The sequence below is a fragment of the Oncorhynchus keta genome, chromosome 28, assembly GCF_023373465.1.
Source record: "Oncorhynchus keta strain PuntledgeMale-10-30-2019 chromosome 28, Oket_V2, whole genome shotgun sequence".
NCBI classification, from domain to species: Eukaryota; Metazoa; Chordata; class Actinopteri; order Salmoniformes; family Salmonidae; genus Oncorhynchus; species Oncorhynchus keta.
This window is the reverse complement of record NC_068448.1, coordinates 39475085-39495312: the sequence shown is the minus strand read 5'-3', so window position 1 is coordinate 39495312 and position 20228 is coordinate 39475085. Positions and strand designations below refer to the sequence as shown.

The window sequence follows — 20228 nt, the reverse complement described above, 5'->3', positions numbered from 1 at the left end:
ACACAGGATGCGGAGCATCTCCTAATCCAGGCACTTGTCATCTCCCTTCTGGAATTCTGCAACTCGCTGTTGGCTGGGCTCCCCGCTTGTGTCATCAAACCCCTGCAACCTATCCAGAATGCTGTGGCCCGCCTGATTTTCAACCTTCCCGAGTTCTTCCATCTCACCCCGCTCCTCCGCACACTCCACTGGCTTCTAGTCAAAGCTCGCATCCACTTCAAGACCATGGTACTTGCCTATGGGGAACTGCCTCTCCCTACCTTCAGGCTATGCTCAGACCCTACACCCCCCAACAGGAGCACTCCGTTCTGCCACCTCTGGTATCTTGGCCTTCCCACCCCTACGGGAGGGTAGCTCCCACTCAGCCCAGTCCTGAACTAACACTCACACTTGACTCCCCCCTTTCTAGCTCTGACTTTGCTGATAGCTACTTCATTGTGGAAAAGGGTACTTACTATGCCTTTGATATGTGGTTGTCCCACCTAACTATCTTAAGATGAATGCAATAACTGTAAGTCGCTCTGGATAAGAGTGTTTGCTAAAGGACTCAAATGTTTTAAAAAAATAATAATAATAAAACAGGTGAACATAATGACGGGGCAGTGGAGGCTGGTTTAGCTCACTTGGAGAGCCGCTTCTCTCCAGCTGGAGGTGGAGTGGGAAAGCAGGCTTGGACACAGGGGAGGACATCCCTGGATCTGTAAGAGGAGGAGGAGGAGGAGCTGTGAGCTCATTATCTCTAGATTATGAAGTGAATCTACTGCCAGGCTGCGGTTATTTACTCAGCAATCAGTCTGTTCTGCGGTCCATTTGTGGTTAAATTGCAACTGGATATTACTCATTTGTAAATTTACATTCTTCAATCCCATAAGTCAAAACTTGGACAAATAGACACACTAGAAGGTTCCAATTACAGTAGCATTGACCAAATGTTTCAAATACTTGATATGTTTAAAAAGATCACAGAGGAGTACATGAATGAATATACTGAATATTGTGCTGTTAACATGTTTTTTTCTCTTGTTTGCGTTTCCCAGGTCCAGGAGTGGCTCTGTCTCAACTGCCAGATGCAGAGGGCGTTGGGCATTGACATGACCACCGCACGATCCAAGAGCCAGCCGCAGATCCACTCTCCATCCCACCAAGCCAAACCCATTGTCCAGCCATCACCTGTTCATCCAGCCCAGCTAAAATCCCATCCCCAGCCCCCACTTCAGTCTTTACCCCACTCCCAGCCCCAGGCCCAACCCTATGGTCAAACTCAGCCCCAGGCCCAGCCCTACGGTCAATCCCAGCCACAGTCCTTTGGCCAAACTCAGCCCCAGCTCTATGGTCAATCCCAGCCTCAGCAACAGCCCTACAGCCAAACTCAGCCCCAACCCTATGGTCAATCCCAGCCCTATGGGCAGTCCCAGCAACAGATCTATGGTCAATCCCAGCCCCAACAACAGCCCTACGGCAAAAGCCAGCCCCAGCAACAGCCCTTTGGCCAAACCCAGCCTCAAGACAACCCCCAGGCTCAGCATCAGCCACAGCCCTCCCCTGGCCTACAGAGACACCCTGTCGCCGGCTCAGCCTCCCTGCCCGGGTCTTCGACAAGCTCTCCCCAGCACATCCCATATGGCCAGAGAGGGCCTGGAGGTCCCGGCCAGCCCCGGATACCCCACCCTGGGGCAGTCCCCCTGGTGGGCATGGCCAAGGCTCCCTCCCAGCCAGACCTGGGCAGAGGAATACCAACGCACCAGGGCGGCCGCCAGGCTGCCAGCGCCGGCTCCTCCCCCGCACATCGACCCTCCGCCCCCCAGGGGCAGCCCCCCCAGGACGGCCTGACCAAACTGTTTGGCTTTGGGGCGTCGCTCCTCAACCAAGCGGCCAGCACCCTGGCATCTGTGGACCCCCTCTCAGGGCCACCGTCCTCCCAGCCCTCACCTGCCAGGGGTGGACCTGCCAATAAACAAGAAGGACCTCCTGGTGCCAAACCTTTCCAGACAGGTGGCCCGCATGCACCCCAAGTGGGTGGCCTCCATGCACCAACTCAGAAAGGGCCCCAACAGCAGCAGTCGCCTGCGCATCAACACAAGGGGCCACAGCAGCAGCAAGGGTCTCCCCTCAAACAGCAGCAGCAAGGGTCTCCCCTCAAACAGCAGCAGCAAGGGTCTCCCCTCAAACAGCAGCAGCAAGGGTCTCCCCTCAAACAGCAGCAGCAAGGGTCTCCCCTCAAACAGCAGCAGCAAGGGTCTCCCCTCAAACAGCAGCCGGCGGCCAGACAGGAGCCTGCTCCCAAGCCTGTCGAGCCTGAGAAGCCCAAAGTCAACTGCCCCCTGTGTAAGACGGAGCTCAACATCGGCAGCACAGCCGAGCCGCCCAACTACACCTCCTGCACCCAGTGCCACGCCCAAGTGTGCAACCTGTGCGGATTCAACCCAGCGCCTCACCTGGAGGTAAGCAAGACTTTCCCTTCTTCCACATGCTGTACCTCCTCTCTCACTCTTTCTGTCTGTTTCTATCCCCCCCCACATCTCTCTCTCTCTCTCTCTCTCTCTCTCTCTCTCTCTCTCTCCTGCCTCTCAGTCACGTTTCTCTCTTCTCCCAACTATCAAATGTGTATTGTGTCCCTTTCAGGGAATGTATCTCATCTCAAACTCGACATCATAGCATCCCCACATAGTGGTGCGATCTCGCGGTAATATCCTCCTCCCTTTCTCTTCTCTCTTTCTCTCGCAGTCTCACTCTGTCTGTCTCTCTCTCTCTTTCTCACTCACTCTCTCTCTCTCTCTCCTTCTCTCCCCCTCTTATTGCCCTTGATCCTTCGCTGAGCGGCGTGCTCCTGTTTGTCATTACTTTGTGAATAATGCGGCTCGACCAAACTTACTAACAGCAATCACACCTTGACAGTGTCGCGGCACGTCAAGCTTTATCTCTACCATGTTTGCCCGCTGCAAACAATTCATTTCTTTTTTCAATTTTGACGAGTGGTTCTTCAAGGATACCTGGTTAAAGGGGTGCATGGGAAACACAAAACATAGTTTTTTCCTCCCATTCATTGGTATTCAAAAGAGTTGTTCCAATCACTGATAATGAAGCCCTTCTTCCCTCTCAGACCTCCTTTCTGTAGATAAGCACACAGAAGTTGGAAACACCGCATGTGCATACTAATGATTTGATGGTGGAGTGAGCGATGAAAGGAGCTGGACAGACATAGCTGTTGAGAGGCTTAGTAAAACCCCAACTTCTTTTTAGTTAACCTTTAGTTATGAACAAATGATTATTTACAAACGTATCCCGGACAACGCTGGGCCAAATGTGCGCTGCCCTATGGGACTCCCAATCACGGCCGGTTGTGATACAGCCTGGAATCGAACCAGGGTCTGAAGTGACGCCTTAGACGGCTGCGTCACTTGGGAGCCCCCTAACATCAGGGATGTTCAGTCTCAAGGACTGTTGTGTGTGTACTGTACTTGCCTGGTCTTCTCTTTTCGTTGGATATTTTCGGGGGGAAAACACAGTAGCTATACTCTATGGGCCAGTTTCTCGAACACAGATTTAAGCCTAGTCCTGGACTAAAATACATTTTTTGAATGGAGATCCTTGATTGCGCTTTCTTTTTCGTCTAGGGTTAATATGTGTCCTGGAACCTGCTGTTATCTCTCATACAACATATTTATTTGGTAGGCTATACAGTGGTGAAATACGTTAGTGACTCGTCCGTAAACGGATGTCAGGTGTTAACCAAATTGATGTGGGTAAGAAACGGGATTAGTTGATATTCTCTCCCTCTCTGCAGAAAGCCAGGTCAGAAGTCCTCCTAAATGGGGGTTGAGGAGTCTGGGGGAAAAGGTTGAGTAAATCACCATTGTGCATATCTGCAGGTTGCCAATTAACGGATGGGAGATGTATTTCTCTATAGCCTCTATGATTCAGGGAGGTTCAGGCTTTCGTCTGTGTGTGTGTGACCAGAATTTAGAGTGCTGCCGTTGTGGCGTACCAATCACGGGGTGTTTTTAATCCTCCACACTGACTCACAGCCTGGCAGAAGGCACGTCAGAGAAATCATAAAGCCGCATTTAGATCCCCGGGTTTGAATTCAGACAAACCTACTGGGCGTGTCTTGGTTGATGGGTAGCTTTGTGAAATATGGGAATCGGGGAAGGCTTGTAAGATGTTATTAGCTGTCTCTATTCTCAAGTTGCTCTCTGAAACCTGATCCTATTTACCTAGTCTAGGCCTTTGTGATTTCATACAGCGACATCACATTGTTAATCACAATTTCATCCCAAGTGTTTCCCGTGAAATAACTTCAAAATTTGAGTACACAATAGGATTTGAACTCGGAATATATACTGAACAAAAATATAAACGCAACATGTAAAGTGTTTGTCCCATGTTTCATGAGCTGAAATAAAAGATCCCAGAAATGATCAATTCGCACAAAAAGCAAATTTGTTTACGTTTCTTTTAGTAAGCATTTCTCCTTTGCCAAGATAATCCATCCACATAACAGGTGTGGCATATCAATAAGTTGATTAAACAGCATGCTCATTACACAGGTGCACCTTGTGCTTGGGACAATAAAAGACCACTCTAAAAAGTACCGTTTTGTCAAACAACACAATGCCACATATGTCTCAAGTTTTGAGGGAGTGTGCAATTGGCATGCTGACTACAGGAATGTCCACCAGAGCTGTTGCCAAATAATTGAATGTTAATTTCTTGACCTTAAGCCGCCTCCAATGTCATTTTAAAGAATTTGGCAGTACGTCCAACCGGCTTCACAACCGCAGACCACGTGTAACCACGCCAGCCCAGGACCTCCACATCCGGCTTCTTCTCGTTTGAGACCAGCCTCCCGGACAGTTGATGAAACTGTGGGTTTGCAGTTCAGCGTCATAACTGACTTCAGTGGGCAAATGCTCACCTTCAATGGCCACTGGCATGCTGGAGAAGTGTGCTATTCATGGATTAATCCTGCTTTCAACTGTATTGGGAAATGGCAGACAAGCGTGTATGGCGTCGTGTGGACGAGCGGTTTACTGATGTCAACGTTATGAACCTTTTGTTTCTCCCCATTATTATTTGCCCTGTGCCTCGTTTCCCCTGAGTGTCAGGATTTGGCCAGGGTTGTTCCAACAAGAGTTCACAGAGTACTAGGGCTGGGTGCTAACATACAAACACAGAGCAAAGAACTGAGGAAAACAAAGGGTTTAAATACAATCAGGGGAAACGAGGCACAGGTGCAAATAATAATGGGGATCAAGGGAAAACAAAAGGTCAAAATGCACAATGGGGGCATCTAGTGACCAAAAACCGGAACAACCCTGGCCAAATCCTGACAAACAGAGGGTCCCATGGTGGCAGTGGGGTTATGGTATGGGCAGGCACAAGCTACGGACAATGAACATAATTGCATTCTATCCACCGCTATCACCTCATGTTTCAGCATAATAATGCACGGTCCCATGCCGCAAGCATCTGTACACAATTCCTGGAAGCTGAAATTGTCCCAGTTCTTCCATGGCCTGCATACTCACCAGAAATGTCACACATTGAGCATGTTTGGGATGCTCTGGATCGACGTGTATGACAGTCACACCAGATACCGGCTGGTTTTCTTACCCACAGCCCTACCTTTTTTTAAAGGTATATGTGACTAACAGATCCATAGATTAGGTCCTAAAGAATTTATTTCAATTGACTGATTTCGTTATATGAACTCAGTAACTCAGTCGAATCTTTGAAATTGTTGCATGTTGCGCTTATATTTTATTCAGTGTAGATAAAAAACAACAACATTTGAGTCATTTAGCAGACGCTCTTATCCAGAGCAACTTAAAGTAGCGAGTGCATCCATTGTTCATACTTTTCATACTGGTTCCCCATGGGAATCGAACCCACCAACTGAGCCACACGGGACCCATCTAACAGTAAGTTTTGCACATCATATATTAAGCATTGTGCTCCCCAAAGGTCTATGTGACATGTTGTATAGTACAATGGGTCAATGCCAGAGCCAGCCAGACCTAAAGACAATGGCAGGGCTAGAAATAGACCCCAGAGTACAGCCTGAGTGACTGTTTGGGGACCAAGATGCGTTGGATCAAGTGATTTACACCGAGAGGAATCCCAGCCCATCCATACTGTTAGAGCCACACAGACAGAAAGGGGCTACGGAAGTTTGCTGAATATCGCCTCTTTAAATAAAGGAGGCCAGGAAGCTTTTAAGTGTAGTGGGCCACTGCAGGAGCGTCGGTAGGCTGGCTTTCAGAACCTTGGCATGTTGTGGCATGTCCTGGCGTGTCGTGGCCTGTCGTGACCTGTGACTCCTCCGCTGGAAAAGGATGGAGAGACAGGCTGAGTAGGAGACTCTGAGAGGTGCATGCTATAGCTGGGTCACGTGTTCAGTCCAGAGGGAGAGCTGCTTTAGAGGGAGAGATACAGACCAAGAGGGAGAGGGGGTAGTGGAACGGATGAGAAGTGAAAAGATGGAGAGAGAGAGAGAGAGGTAGGATCTTAATTTGAGCCAGTTTGTTACAGCAGGAAAATAATCATGCAGCAACAGGAATCTTGATTTATTACGTGAATTGTAGTTAATGGACATTTTTTGTAGGGGTTCATACATTCTTTGTAAGGGGAAACTAACTTCAGAAGCCCTTTTAAACGTCAAATACACTACAAGTTGAACATTTCCTGTTCTCCTTCAACAGGGTGATCAAATTAAGATCCTGCATCTGTCTGTATGACATCTAAAACAGTGTCTCAGCAGAAAGAAAAAATGAAAGGGGGGGGGGGACAAAACATGGCAACTTTTCTGAGCTGGGTTGGATTAGTCTACCTCGAGTGCCTGATGGGCAGTTTGCAACGGCGTGACTACTCAGGCATGCTCAATTAAGCCCAGATGAAGTATTTGAAAGGATTTCAAATTGTATTTGAACCCAGGTCTGGAGGGTAGTCAGTGTACAGTACACCGTGCTCCTCTACATATTTAATCGTTCACTATTTATAAAGCACATACCCCCGGTGAATTATTCATCAGCACTCTTCTTCTCTCTTCGCTCCGTCTGTTCGCTGTTCACAAAAAAATGGTTGTCACGAAACAAAAGGTGGACGTGCACTTTATCAACTCTACCAACGTGCATTTTATCAACTCTACCAACGTGCATTTTATCAACTCTACCAACGTGCATTTTATCAACTCTACCAACGTGCATTTTATCAACTCTACCAACGTGCATTTTATCAACTCTACCAACGTGCATTTTATCAACTCTACCAACGTGCATTTTATCAACTCTACCAACGTGCATTTTATCAACTCTACCAACGTGCACTTTATCAACTCTACCAATGTGCATTTTATCAACTCTACCGACGTGCATTTGATCAACTCTACCAACGTGCACTTTATCAACTCTACCAACGTGCACTTTATCAACTCTACCAACGTGCACTTTATCAACTCTACCAACGTGCACTTTATCAACTCTACCAACGTGCACTTTATCAACTCTACCAACGTGCACTTTATCAACTCTACCAACGTGCATTTTATCAACTCTACCAACGTGCATTTTATCAACTCTACCAACGTGCACTTTATCAACTCTACCAACGTGCATTTTATCAACTCTACCAACGTGCACTTTATCAACTCTACCAACGTGCATTTGATCAACTCTACCAACGTGCACTTTATCAACTCTACCAACGTGCACTTTATCAACTCTACCGACGTGCATTTTATCAACTCTACCGACGTGCACTTTATCAACTCTACCGACGTGCACTTTATCAACTCTACCGACGTGCACTTTATCAACTCTACCGACGTGCACTTTATCAACTCTACCGACGTGCACTTTATCAACTCTACCGACGTGCACTTTATCAACTCTACCGACGTGCACTTTATCAACTCTACCGACGTGCACTTTATCAACTCTACCGACGTGCACTTTATCAACTCTACCGACGTGCACTTTATCAACCACAGGACCAAGTTTTGGCATCCTCCTCCATTTCATTCAGAATCCCCCCTTCCAGGCTTGTGGAAATCATTAGCTTATCCACTTGGGGCATGTCTCTTATGTTGTGGAACTTTTCATCCTTTTCCCTTTTCCTCACTAACACCTTCCCCTTTTCCTCCGGTATCCCTTTTTCTCTCTTATGAGAATGAAGAAAGAAACAACTCTCTTCTCTTCCTCCTCTGTCTGCGCCCGTGACTTGAGAGCAATCTTCATTGTACATTAATTCAGAATGGTATTGTGGGAGGGGACCTTTTTCTCGAGCGCACAGTGCCCCTTTTTGGAGGCAGTGGCTCAGTGGAGCCGTGGCTGATCCAGCAGCCAGCCGTCTCCCATGCAGCCTGTAATGAAACATGAAAGGACATGAAAAAGAATAAGACAGAGGACAGGGGGGATGGGACAGTGACGGAAACAAAGCCAGCACTGGGCATCCAGAGGACCGGGATGATGACACACTGTGAATCACACAAACACAAACACACACACACACAAACACACACACACACACGCACGCACATGCACGTGTGCGCATGCACATCCAGGGATGAACGAAAGCAGGTATGCATACAGGCGTAGACTGATACACACACACACAAACACCCACACTCCGACTGGCTCATCGGGCCTTGTTGCACACTTCCCTCTCCTTATCAAATGTATCTGAGTCGCTCCCAAAGCGACCTTCACTTTATGTTGAGCTGAGAAAACTTCACACCTACACTGTCTTTTTCATCAACTCTCAAGCTATGATAAAACTTTTGGTGGAGCACAGAGATGTGGAATGCATAACAATGTTGTGTATTTTTTTCATGGGAGGTATTGTATTTTTACATTCTCATTTTAGATCATTTTGTGTTCCGATAATTGTCATTTCTTTGAATTTTTTTTGCGAGGAATAGACTGTGTTCGTGGTACTGGTAACAAATACATACCAACTACTGTCAGAGTGGCCAGAGAATACTAGTATAGATTCAAAAACAACTACATAAATGTCAGTCGTTGGTGGACTCCCGTCTCTCGCTCCGGGAACCAGAACAGTAGGTGAGTCAGGGCAATCATGACACACTGTGAATCACACAAACCTGGAAAGGTTAGTAGCACAATGTGTCCTAAATGGCGCCCTATTCCAAAATGTTTCATCGACTCTGCAGTCATTATGTTGCCCAGGAGGAGGGCGCTGCAGGTGGGGGGGAATTATGGGACGCAAAGAAAAACTGAATGAATTCATCATCCAGGAAGTGTCTTGTCTGTCACAACTTCACAGCTGCCGTCACAAGTGTCCCAACAATTACTCTGTCTCTCACTCACCTGTGTGTGTGTGTGTGTGTGTGTGTGTGTGTGTGTGTGTGTGTGTGTGTGTGTGTGTGTGTGTGTGTGTGTGTGTGTGTGTGTGTGTGTGTGTGTGTGTGTGTGTGTGTGTGTGTGTGTGTGTGTGTGTGTGTGTGTGTGTGTGTGTGCGGGTATGAAGGCAGTGGGGACAAGGGGTCAGGGTATACCACAGAGAGGATTGGTAAAGGTAATTGGTTAGCTTGTTATCTGTATGTGGGTTAGCAGGGCTAGCAGTAGAGTGTATGCTACACTCCTCTTTCATAAAGTTGATCAGCTTCACTGACATCTTCCTTAATGACCTTCCACCTGGGCTGCACACGACTAGGACACATTAGGACAGGGATACTCACATAGAGACACTGTACGTGCATGTCTATTCCTACTACTAGGATCGCTACTAGAACAATTGACCAGAGATTGCTTCTCAATTGGTTAATCCCAAGTCTGAATCAGTCCCTGATTGGTGGGTAAAATAATGAAAATCGTCTGTGCTTCAGACTTTAGAGGAAAGTGGGGGGATGTGGGGGGGATCTCTCTCTCTCTCTCTGGTTCTCTCTTACAGATTAGAGTTGTCCTCCTCATAGCGTTTGCTGGTGAGAACTCAGTGATTCACCATGTCCAGATGCTCCTCACTGCTCTGTCGATGCAGTCTTCAATCTGTCCCTCCGATCTGTATGTGTTCTCTGCTTGCTGGGCTGCAGGTGGGAGATGTATGACTCACATGGCCAGTGACTAACCAACACCGTGCGTGCACACGCACACACACACACGCACGCACGCACGCACGCACGCACACGCACGCACGCACGCACGCACGCACACACACACACACACACACACACACACACACACACACACACACGAGTGTGTGCGTATGACATGGAGTATGGATTTGTGATGTGTGTGTGTGTGTGCACGTGTATGTGTGTGTTCTGCTAGTTTTAGTCTGTGCCCCCACGTGCTAGTTCACCTCTCCAAATTGGAGGAATTAGTATCCTGTTGTATCGACTGATCAACAGCTACAGTGAAAGTATTCAAAATTGATTGAATTGTCAACGATGAACACAAAATACTCTGTATGTCAAGGTGGGAGAATAAAATCAAAACATTTTTTAAGAATGAATGTAAAATTAAAAACATATATATCTTAAATATGTATTTAAGATATATGGATCTATATACAGTACATGTATGTTAGGAACACCTTCGGCAGCAATTACAGCTGTGAGTCTTTTTTGGTCTCTAAGTCTCTAAGAGCTTTGCAGATCTGGATTGTACAATATTTACGCATCATCATTTTTTTAATTCTTCAAGCTCTGTCAAATTGGTTGTTGATCATTGCTAGAAGGCCAGTTTCATGTCTTGCCATACATTTTTATGCCAATTTAAGTCAAAACTGTAACTAGGCCACTCAGGAACATTCAATATCGTCTTGGTAAGCAAATGTGGCCTTGTGTTTTAAGTTATTGTCCATCTGAAAGGTGAATTTGTCTTCCAATGTCTGGTGGAAAGCAGACTGAACCAGGTTTTCCTCTAGGATTTTGCCGGTGCTTAGCCTAGCTCCATTCCGTTTCCTTTTATCTTAAAAACCTCCCTAGTTCTAGCCGATGACAAACATAGCCATAACATGATGCAGCCACCACCATGCTTGAAATAGGTAGAGTGGTTCTAAGTTATGTGTTGTGTTGGATTTTCCCCAAACATAATGCTTTGTATTCAGGACAAAAAGTACATACTGTATCTACGCCCTGTTTTTTACATTTGTTTTATTTTATTTTATTTATTTAGTGCCTTGTTGCAAACAGGATGTTTAGGAATATTTGTATTCTGTACAGGCTTCCTTACTTTCACTATGTTATTTAGGTTAGTATCTTGGAGTAACTACAATGTTGTTGATCCGTCCTCAGTTTTCTGCTATCACAGCCATGTAACGGTTGAAAAATTACTATTGGCCTCATGTTGAAATCCCTGAGCAGTTTCCTTCCTCTCCGGCAACTGATTTAGGAAGGAAGCAGTTATCTTTGTAGTGACTGGGTGTATTGATACACCATCTAAAGACTAATGAATAACTTCACCATGCTCAAAAGGATATTCAATGTTATTTCTTTAACCATCCACCAATCGGTGCCCTTTTTTGCGAGACGTTGGAAAACCTCCCTGGTCTTTGTGTTTGAAAATGTGCTTGACTGAGGCACCCTACAGATAATTGTATGTGTGTGGTGCAAAGATGGGTTAGTCATACAAAAATCATGTGAAACGTTATTATTGCACACAGAGTGAGTCCATGCAACTTATTATGTGACTTGTTAAGGACATGTTTACTCCTGAACTTATTTAGGCTTGCCATAACTCAAGACATTTCAGCCATTCATTTGAATTTTACATTTTTTTCAATATTAAATTCAGGCTGTAACACAACAAAATGTGGAAAAAGTCAAGGGAGTTGAATGCTTTCTGAAGGCGCTGTAATAATGTGTTAGCACCCTACACACACGGACACGCGCACACACACACACACACACACACACACACACACACACACACACACACACACACACACACACACACACACACACACACACACACACACACACACACACACACACACACACACACACACACACACACACACATCCCAACACTGGAGAGAAGGAAGGAAAGATCGATTATATGTCGGTAGGTTTGTAGGTTAGAAATCAGAATTTGCCCTAAACCCATGTGTCAGTGTCAGATATTTCTTATTCCCCTGATGGTTATAAGGTTGGGTTTGGGGGTAAGGGTAATCTGATCCTAAATCTGTGGCTGAGGGCAACATCTATCTCAATTTTTTTAGAAACGCCGACAGTCTCCGTAGTGTATTCAATCCTTCATGAGGAGGGAGCAGTGCGCGGCAAGTAGCATCAGCGTGGCGTTCCATATTAGACTCATTTACAGCCACACCTCCTACGTCCACACTGCAAACCTCATCAATCACAATGTTCTCCTAGCCTTATCCATGAATACCTTAACACTGCCACAGATCAAGATAAATCATGTCGAGACCTAATGATCCTGTGTGTGTGTGTGTGTGTGTGTGTGTGTGTGTGTGTGTGTGTGTGTGTGTGTGTGTGTGTGTGTGTGTGTGTGTGTGTGTGTGTGTGTGTGTGTGTGTGTGCGTGCGTGTGTGTGTGTGTGTGCGTGTGTGTCTGTGCGTGCGTGTGTGTCTGTGTGTCTGTGCGTGCGTGCGTGCCTGTGTGTCTGTGCGTGCGTGCGTGCCTGTGTGTCTGTGTGTCTGTGTGTCTGTGCGTGCGTGCGTGCGTGAGTGTGTGTCTGTGTGTCTGTGCGTGTCTGTGTGTCTGTGCGTGTGTGTGTTTGTTTGCCTATGTTCGTGTGTGAGTGGTGATATTCATTCATCTGTGATGCTGGTGAATGCCAGTCTGGTTTAGACCAATTGATGCAGTCCACAAGACCCGCTCCATGCGTGTCTAGCCCTCTGAATGAGTTACTCAGAAATAGCCTGAAAATGGTTGTGTGAACCTTGAAAATGGCATGTGTGTATGTGCAGAAAAGTGATCTGTGTCTTTGTATGTAATAATTATCACTATGGATAACTAATCCATCCCACGTGTTAGTGTGTGTGCGTGTGCATATTTGCTTGCTTGCTAATCTATTTGTGTTTGTTTTTTAAAACGTGTGTAATCCTGCTCTCCGGCACATGTGTGTGATGAAAGCACTGAAAGAAATCCCTGTCCCATTTATACTTCCCCGTCACAGAGAGGCTGGAAATAGACTAGCTGGAAGTATAGAACAGCTGGAAGTATAGAACAGCTGTCACCGTCATGGCTGGGCTTTCACATGGAAGGAAGACTGACTAAGAGTAGAGCTTTAGTCCACAGGGAAAGAAGGAGAGGGAGGGAGGGAGGGAGGGAGGGGGAGGGAGGGAGGGAGGGAGAGAGAGAGAGAGAGAGAGAGAGAGAGAGAGAGAGAGAGAGAGAGAGAGAGAGAGAGAGAGAGAGAGAGAGAGAGAGAGAGAGAGAGAGAGAGAGAGAGAGAGAGAGAGAGAGAGAGAGAGAGAGAGAGAGAGAGAGGTTACGTATGATAGGATAGAGAATTGGGTGTCATTTATGATATGCAATAAAAACGTTTGGGAGAGTACAAGCTGGAAAATAAAGCGGCAGCGTTAGCCTCATGAATATCGATGATCTTTTTTTTCAGCACTTCCGATTGATGATTGATGTGGATGCATTGTCAAACGCCTAAAATGGGTTGTGGATTTTGCAACAGTAAACTGCAGAAATCATGTGAATTCATGTTGAAATTCATGTTGAATTTCAAATTAAAAAAGTCCCGCGCCAGACAAAAAAAAGTCCCGCGCCTTCACTCTCTCAGCAGAGCTGACTTGAAATGTCAGGTTTCAGACCACACTTTTGCATAGGGAGGGACCTGTCATATTTTCTGTGTCCTATCCAGACAAAATAATTGATTGGTCCTTCCTCGGAACGATGGAGGCCCAGGCATATAATAGATTATCTCTTCTTCTGAGCGAGTGAGCCCAGCTTGGGAGAAGGCAAACGAACGTTTGGGTATGTCTATTTACGCGGAAATCTACATTTTTCCCTGTCGCTCAAATTTTCAATGGAGTCCCCATCTCAGTTCCATCAATAATACAACATGCTGCCCTCCTCCTCTTCCTCCTCCTCCTCCTCCTCCTCTTCTTCCTCCTCCTCCTCCTCCTCCTCCTCCTCCTCCTCCTCCTCTTCTTCCTCCTCCTCTTCTTCTTCCTCTTCCTCTTCCTCTTCCTCCTCATGCTCATGCTCATGCTCATGCTCCTCATCCTTTCCCCTCATACAGAACCAACTGCCCACGCCCTCAATGCCCAAGCGCCTTGCCTTGCCCTGCCCGGCACAGCCCAGCTCCTAAGTTATTCAACCAACGTAACTCCAGCAATGTCATTTTTAGATGCCATGTAATATTTACAGTGGTAGGAGGAAATTGCAAGACAGACAAGTTTGCTGTGTTGCACCGGCTGTGCAGCAAATGAGTCATCATTCATTACGCAGCTCTAAACACACCACAAGTTCTCAACTCCTCGCTCTTAACTTTGTGTCTTGCAATATTGATGGTGGTTTCCGTGCGTCACATCTAACATCTCTCTGTGGCTACGTAGAGAATACTGTAGCGCATTGCTCCGTAAAACCAGGAATGAGATAATCCATGTCACCTTACATTGCCTCTCTCCTCGCTCCATCTGCGCCCTCCTCCCTCCTGCCGCCTCCCTATACCTGCGAGGGAGAGAGAGAGAGGGGGGAGACAATAGTGCATTGATTTTGACCACAGCCCTATGCGGATGTGGATGAGGAATGGCTGTCCTGTCTGCCACGCCTGCCACTGAGGTCCATGACACTTCCATACTCTATTCATATACAGTTGTAGTCGGAAGTTTACATACACTTAGGTCGGAGTCATTAAAACTAGTTTTTCAACCACTCCACAAATTTCTTGTTAACAAACTGTAGTTTTGGCAAGTCGGTTGGGACATCTACTTTGTGCATGACACAAGTAATTTTTCCACCAATTGTTTACAGACAGATTATTTCACTTATAATTCACTGTATCACAATTCCAGTGGGTCAGAAGTTTACATACACTAAGTTGACTGTGCATTTAAACAGCTTGGAAAATTCCAATGCTTTAGAAGCTTCTGATAGGCTAATTGACATAATTTGAGTCAATTGGAGGTGTACCTGTGGATGTATTTCAAGGCCTACCTTCAAACTCAGTGCCTCTTTGCTTGACATCATGGGAAAATCAAAATAAATCAGCCAAGACCTCAGAAAAAAATGGTAGACCTCCATAAGTGGTTCATCCTTGAGAGCAATTTCCAAATGCCTGAAGGTACCACGTTCATCTGTACAAACAATAGTATAAATACCATGGGGCCACACAGTCATCATACCGCTCAGGAAGGAGACACGTTCTGTCTCCTAGAGATGAACGTACTTTAGTGCGAAAAGTGCAAATCAATCCCAGAACAACAGCAAAGTACCTTGTGAAGATGCTGGAGGAAACAGGTACAAAAGTATCTATATCCACAGTAAAACAAGTCCTATATCGACATAACCTGAAAGGCCGCTCAGCAAGTAAGAAGCAACTGCTCCAAAACCGCCATTAGAAAGCCAGACTACAGTTTGCAACAGCACATGGGGACAAAGATCATACTTTTTGGAGAAATGTCTGATGAAACAAAAATAGAACTATTTGGCCTAAATGACCATCGTTATGTTTGGAGGAAAAGTGGGATGCTTGGAAGCCCAATAAAGCACGGGGGTGGCAGCATCATGTTGTGGGGGTGCTTTGCTGCAGGAGGGACTGGTGCACTTCACAAAATAGATGGCATCATGAGGCGGGAAAATTACGTGGATATATTGAAGCAACATCTCAAGACGTCAGTCAGGAAGTTAAAGCTTGGTCGCAAATGTGTCTTCCAAATGGACAATGACCCCAAGCATACTTCCAGAGTTGTGGCAAAATGGCTTAAGGACAACAAAGTCAAGGTATTGGAGCGGCCATCACAAAGCCCTGATCTCAATCTTATAGAAAATTTGTGGGCAGAACTTAAAAAGCGTGTGCGAGCATGGAGGCCTACAAACCTGACTCAGTTACACCAGCTCTGTCAGGAGGAATGGGCCAAAATTCACCCAACTTATTGTGGGAAGCTTGTGGAAGGTTTCATGACATGTTTGACCCAAGTTAAACAATTTACAGGCAATCCTACCAAATACTAATTGAGTGTATGTAAACTTCTGACCCACTGGGAACGTAATGAAAGAAATAAAAGCTGAAATAAATCATTCTCTCTACTATTATTCTGACATTTCACATTCTTAAAATAATGTGGTGATCCTAACTGACCTGAAACAACGAATTACTACTCAGATTAAATGTCAGGAATTGTGAAAAACTGAGTTTAAATGTATTTGGCTAAGGTGTTTGTAAACTTCCGACTTCAACTGTATCTCTTATCTTAATGGCTTCCATACGTGTACGGTGCCATCTCTGCAGGGGCCAGTTGGTGTGCCACAGAATGATAAGGAAGTAGGGATAGGATTTGATGCATCAAAGGAGAACTCTAAAGAGTAGGGCTGTTGCAAAATGAGTTGTTTCGTCCCTGCTCAGGTGTGTGTGGAATTTCGGTCTGAAGGAACTAATGTCTTCTCTCCAGCAAAACGTTTTGCTCCTGATGCCTAGTGCCCACCCGGAGTGGATGTACATGCCTGCGTGTGTGTGTGCGCGTGCGAGTATGCCGATCCCATTTAGACAGTGGATGTTGTTGTCTTGAGAAGTGCTTTACAGCCAGGCCATAATGGAGGGTTTAGAGAGAGTGGCCCCCCCTGGGAACCATGAAGAGAGAGAGCCTCCCTACTTCAGAGATGGGGGGGGGGTGAAAGACATTTCACAGTCGGACTGTATATTCTCAGACAACAAAGCATGTGCAGGCGATAGAGATCTTCTCAATGAAAGAATCTGTATGTAATTATATGGCGTAGGCTTCCAGACTGGGTTGGGAATTGAAACACGTTGTCAGTAGAGTACAGCCTGTAGCAGGTTATCTATCTTTGGCAGGACAGGTATAACATCTCTGTGTCCCACAGAGAGCTCTTAGCGAATCAAGATGGAGCGATGCGGCGCGAACCACGTGATTGGATGAGGCGGGTGATTTCCCTGGCACATTCCACCTCTGCCCGTGAAACCCTGGATCTAAATGGGTCAGTCAGCAAAGGCAGGTGACCCCAGGGCCTCGCTGGGGTGGAGAGCGCAGGAGCCGCTGAGCAACTGGTGCGAGCGGAGACGGATTAGGTGGAGCCGGGTAATGCTGTGCTACAACAAGACTGAGCCGTAATAGAGTTGCGGTTGCCTACCCCACTCTCTCAGTCTCTCTCTCTCTCTGTGGGATTGTGTTTGTGTTCGTATCACGGGCAAACACATTGATCTACCGCCACACTGTTAGCCCCCCCCACCCACGCTTTCTGAGTGACTCACGAGCTGTTCCCGTGTTGGAATAGAAGGGCCTCACTCTTGTATTTTCATCGGGCACATGTGAAGAGGACATGATCCATCGAGGACCCCTCCAATTCGCTCTGACTCATCACCGTACCGTCAGAGCGCCCAATGACTCAGAACGGCCTCGTCTTCTGTTACTCCCTTCTATCACACCCCTCTTTCTGCACTCTTTCCCTTCGACGCCTACCTCCCTCCCTTACTGCCTCTCTTATCCTCCTTGCTCCCTCGCTTGTGTCTGTCTCTCAGCAAGAGAGGGAGGTGTGTGCTGTTGGGTTTCTGTCACGGACAGACAGAGCATTGATTCACACCTTTTGCTCACTCTCGTATTCCCCTGGATGGGAACCGAGTTCTCTTCTTCCCCCTCCTGTGCTCTCCGTTATTATATGCTCTAACGTTTTTCACCTCCAGTGAAAAATGTGTTTTGACTTGTGCTTGTAGATGTGTTCATAGTCATTCACACAGGCAGGTCAGATAAATCATTCCATGCAAATGTTTGTCTTTCACTCATTCAATACAGTGTCTGCACAGATTGTTTCGTCTTGGTCACTTAAAGGAGAAGTTATTTGGGATGCCAGGTGATTTATGGATCAGGTGATTTATCGCACGGCGCCCTCTCGGACGAGCTGTTAACCTCTCTCTGTTGGCTTTCCTGTGATTGGCTGGTAGAGAGCCGGGGGAACTGTGGGATATGTTTTTATTTTATTTTATTTTATTTCACCTTTATTTAACCAGGTAGGCAAGTTGAGAACAAGTTCTCATTTACAATTGCGACCTGGCCAAGATAAAGCAAAGCAGTTCGACACATACAACGACACAGAGTTAGTTACACATGGAGTAAAACAAACATACAGTCAATAATACAGTAGAAACAAGTCTATATACGATGTGAGCAAATGAGGTGAGATAAGGGAGGTAAAGGCAAAAAAAGGCCATGGTGGCAAAGTAAATACAATGTAGCAAGTAAAACACTGGAATGGTCGATTTGCAGTGGAAGAATGTGCAAAGGAGAAACAAAAATAATGGGGTGCAAAGGAGCAAAATAAATAAATAAATTAAATAAATACAGTAGGGAAAGAGGTAGTTGTTTGGGCTAAATTATAGGTGGGCTATGTACAGGTGCAATAATCTGTGAGCTGCTCTGACAGTTGGTGCTTAAAGCTAGTGAGGGAGATGAGTGTTTCCAGTTTCAGAGATTTTTGTAGTTCGTTCCAGTCATTGGCAGCAGAGAACTGGAAGGAGAGGTGGCCAAAGAAAGAATTGGTTTTGGGGGTGACCAGAGAGATATACCTGCTGGAGCGCGTGCTACAGGTGGGTGATGCTATGGTGACCAGCGAGCTGAGATAAGGGGGGACTTTACCTAGCAGGTTCTTGTAGATGACATGGAGCCAGTGGGTTTGGCGATGAGTATGAAGCGAGGGCCAGCCAACGAGAGCGTACAGGTCGCAATGGTGGGTAGTATATGGGGCTTTGGTGACAAAACGGATTGCACTGTGATAGACTGCATCCAATTTATTGAGTAGGGTATTGGAGGCTATTTTGTAAATGACATCGCCGAAGTCGAGGATCGGTAGGATGGTCAGTTTTACAAGGGTATGTTTGGCAGCATGAGTGAAGGATGCTTTGTTGCGAAATAGGAAGCCAATTCTAGATTTAACTTTGGATTGGAGATGTTTGATGTGGGTCTGGAAGGAGAGTTTACAGTCTAGCCAGACACCTAGGTATTTGTAGTTGTCCACGTATTCTAAGTCAGAACCGTCCAGAGTAGTGATGTTGGACGGGCGGGCAGGTGCAGGCAGTGATCGGTTGAAGAGCATGCATTTAGTTTTACTTGTATTTAAGAGCCATTGGAGGCCACGGAAGGAGAGTTGTATGGCATTGAAGCTCGTCTGGAGGGTTGTTAACACAGTGTCCATATGTATGTATATGTGTCAGTGAGTAGGCTGTCTCTCTGATGGATAAATGGTTATCCATATTCCTTTACAATCCCACCTCCATACAGCTTCATGTACAGCCTTGGCGGGGGGGGGCAGTTGATTTTAACTCCAAGCTATATTTCCGCAGGGCTACTCTATGTGTTGCTGCAGAGGGGTGGACATCCAACGACACTCAGGCTTTTCATACAGCACAGGTCTATGATGGAATGGCCGGTAGCCACCTATCTGTCAATCATCTGTCAGGTCCTGTATCCCGAGATGTCTCTCTCACGCGCTGTCAGCCTCGGCGCCTCCTCGCTTCTCCCTGTCACTACGCTGTACATGCAACATCACCCCGCGGTTTACTCCACGGTTTGTTTCCCCGGCATTATGAAAGAATGGTTGGAGCGTAGAGTACCTGCGTCTGAAATGGACACCTATTTTCTATAAAATGCCCTACTTTTAAGTAGTGCCCTATGGGCCCTGGTCAAAAGTAGTGCCCTATTTAGACCAGGGAGCAGGGTGCCATTTCGGACTCCTTCTCCCCACTGACTCACTCCACATAAAACATCCCATGAGTGTGTGACTGTTTGTGCATTGTGCTGTCAGCGTGAGGAAAATAAACGGCCTGTGTCGTTGTCACTTTGTTTGGCTAGAACACGAGGAAGGTTGTGAGCTGGACACGAGCATCAGTGATTCAATGAACCCTGGGGTGTGAGCTTATTCGTTTTGTTGAGGAGGAGACACGCGGAAGTGCTGTACGGCGGAACACTCCTCTCGCCTGGTGCTCCGTGACAACATAGACAGGAGGCCTGATCATGTACAGGGCTTAATCAGTGGGAGTGCTCATGTTTCCTCCACTACACTAGTGTGTGTCTGTGTGTGTGTGTGTGTTTGTGTGTATTTCTGCGTGTCTGTGTGTTTCTGT

At 46.4% G+C, this 20228-nt stretch overlaps 1 protein-coding gene across 1 annotated transcript in view; it reads left to right on the top strand.

The window, feature by feature from the left end:
• The window catches only part of LOC118361301 (protein bassoon-like), a 191298-nt gene that overhangs the window by 90799 nt on the left and 80271 nt on the right, over nucleotides 1-20228 (top strand). The window contains exon 3 of the mRNA XM_035741132.2: nucleotides 1038-2441. Within this exon, the coding sequence (XP_035597025.1) occupies nucleotides 1038-2441 (1404 nt within the window). The remainder of the gene's footprint in view (nucleotides 1-1037; nucleotides 2442-20228) is intronic.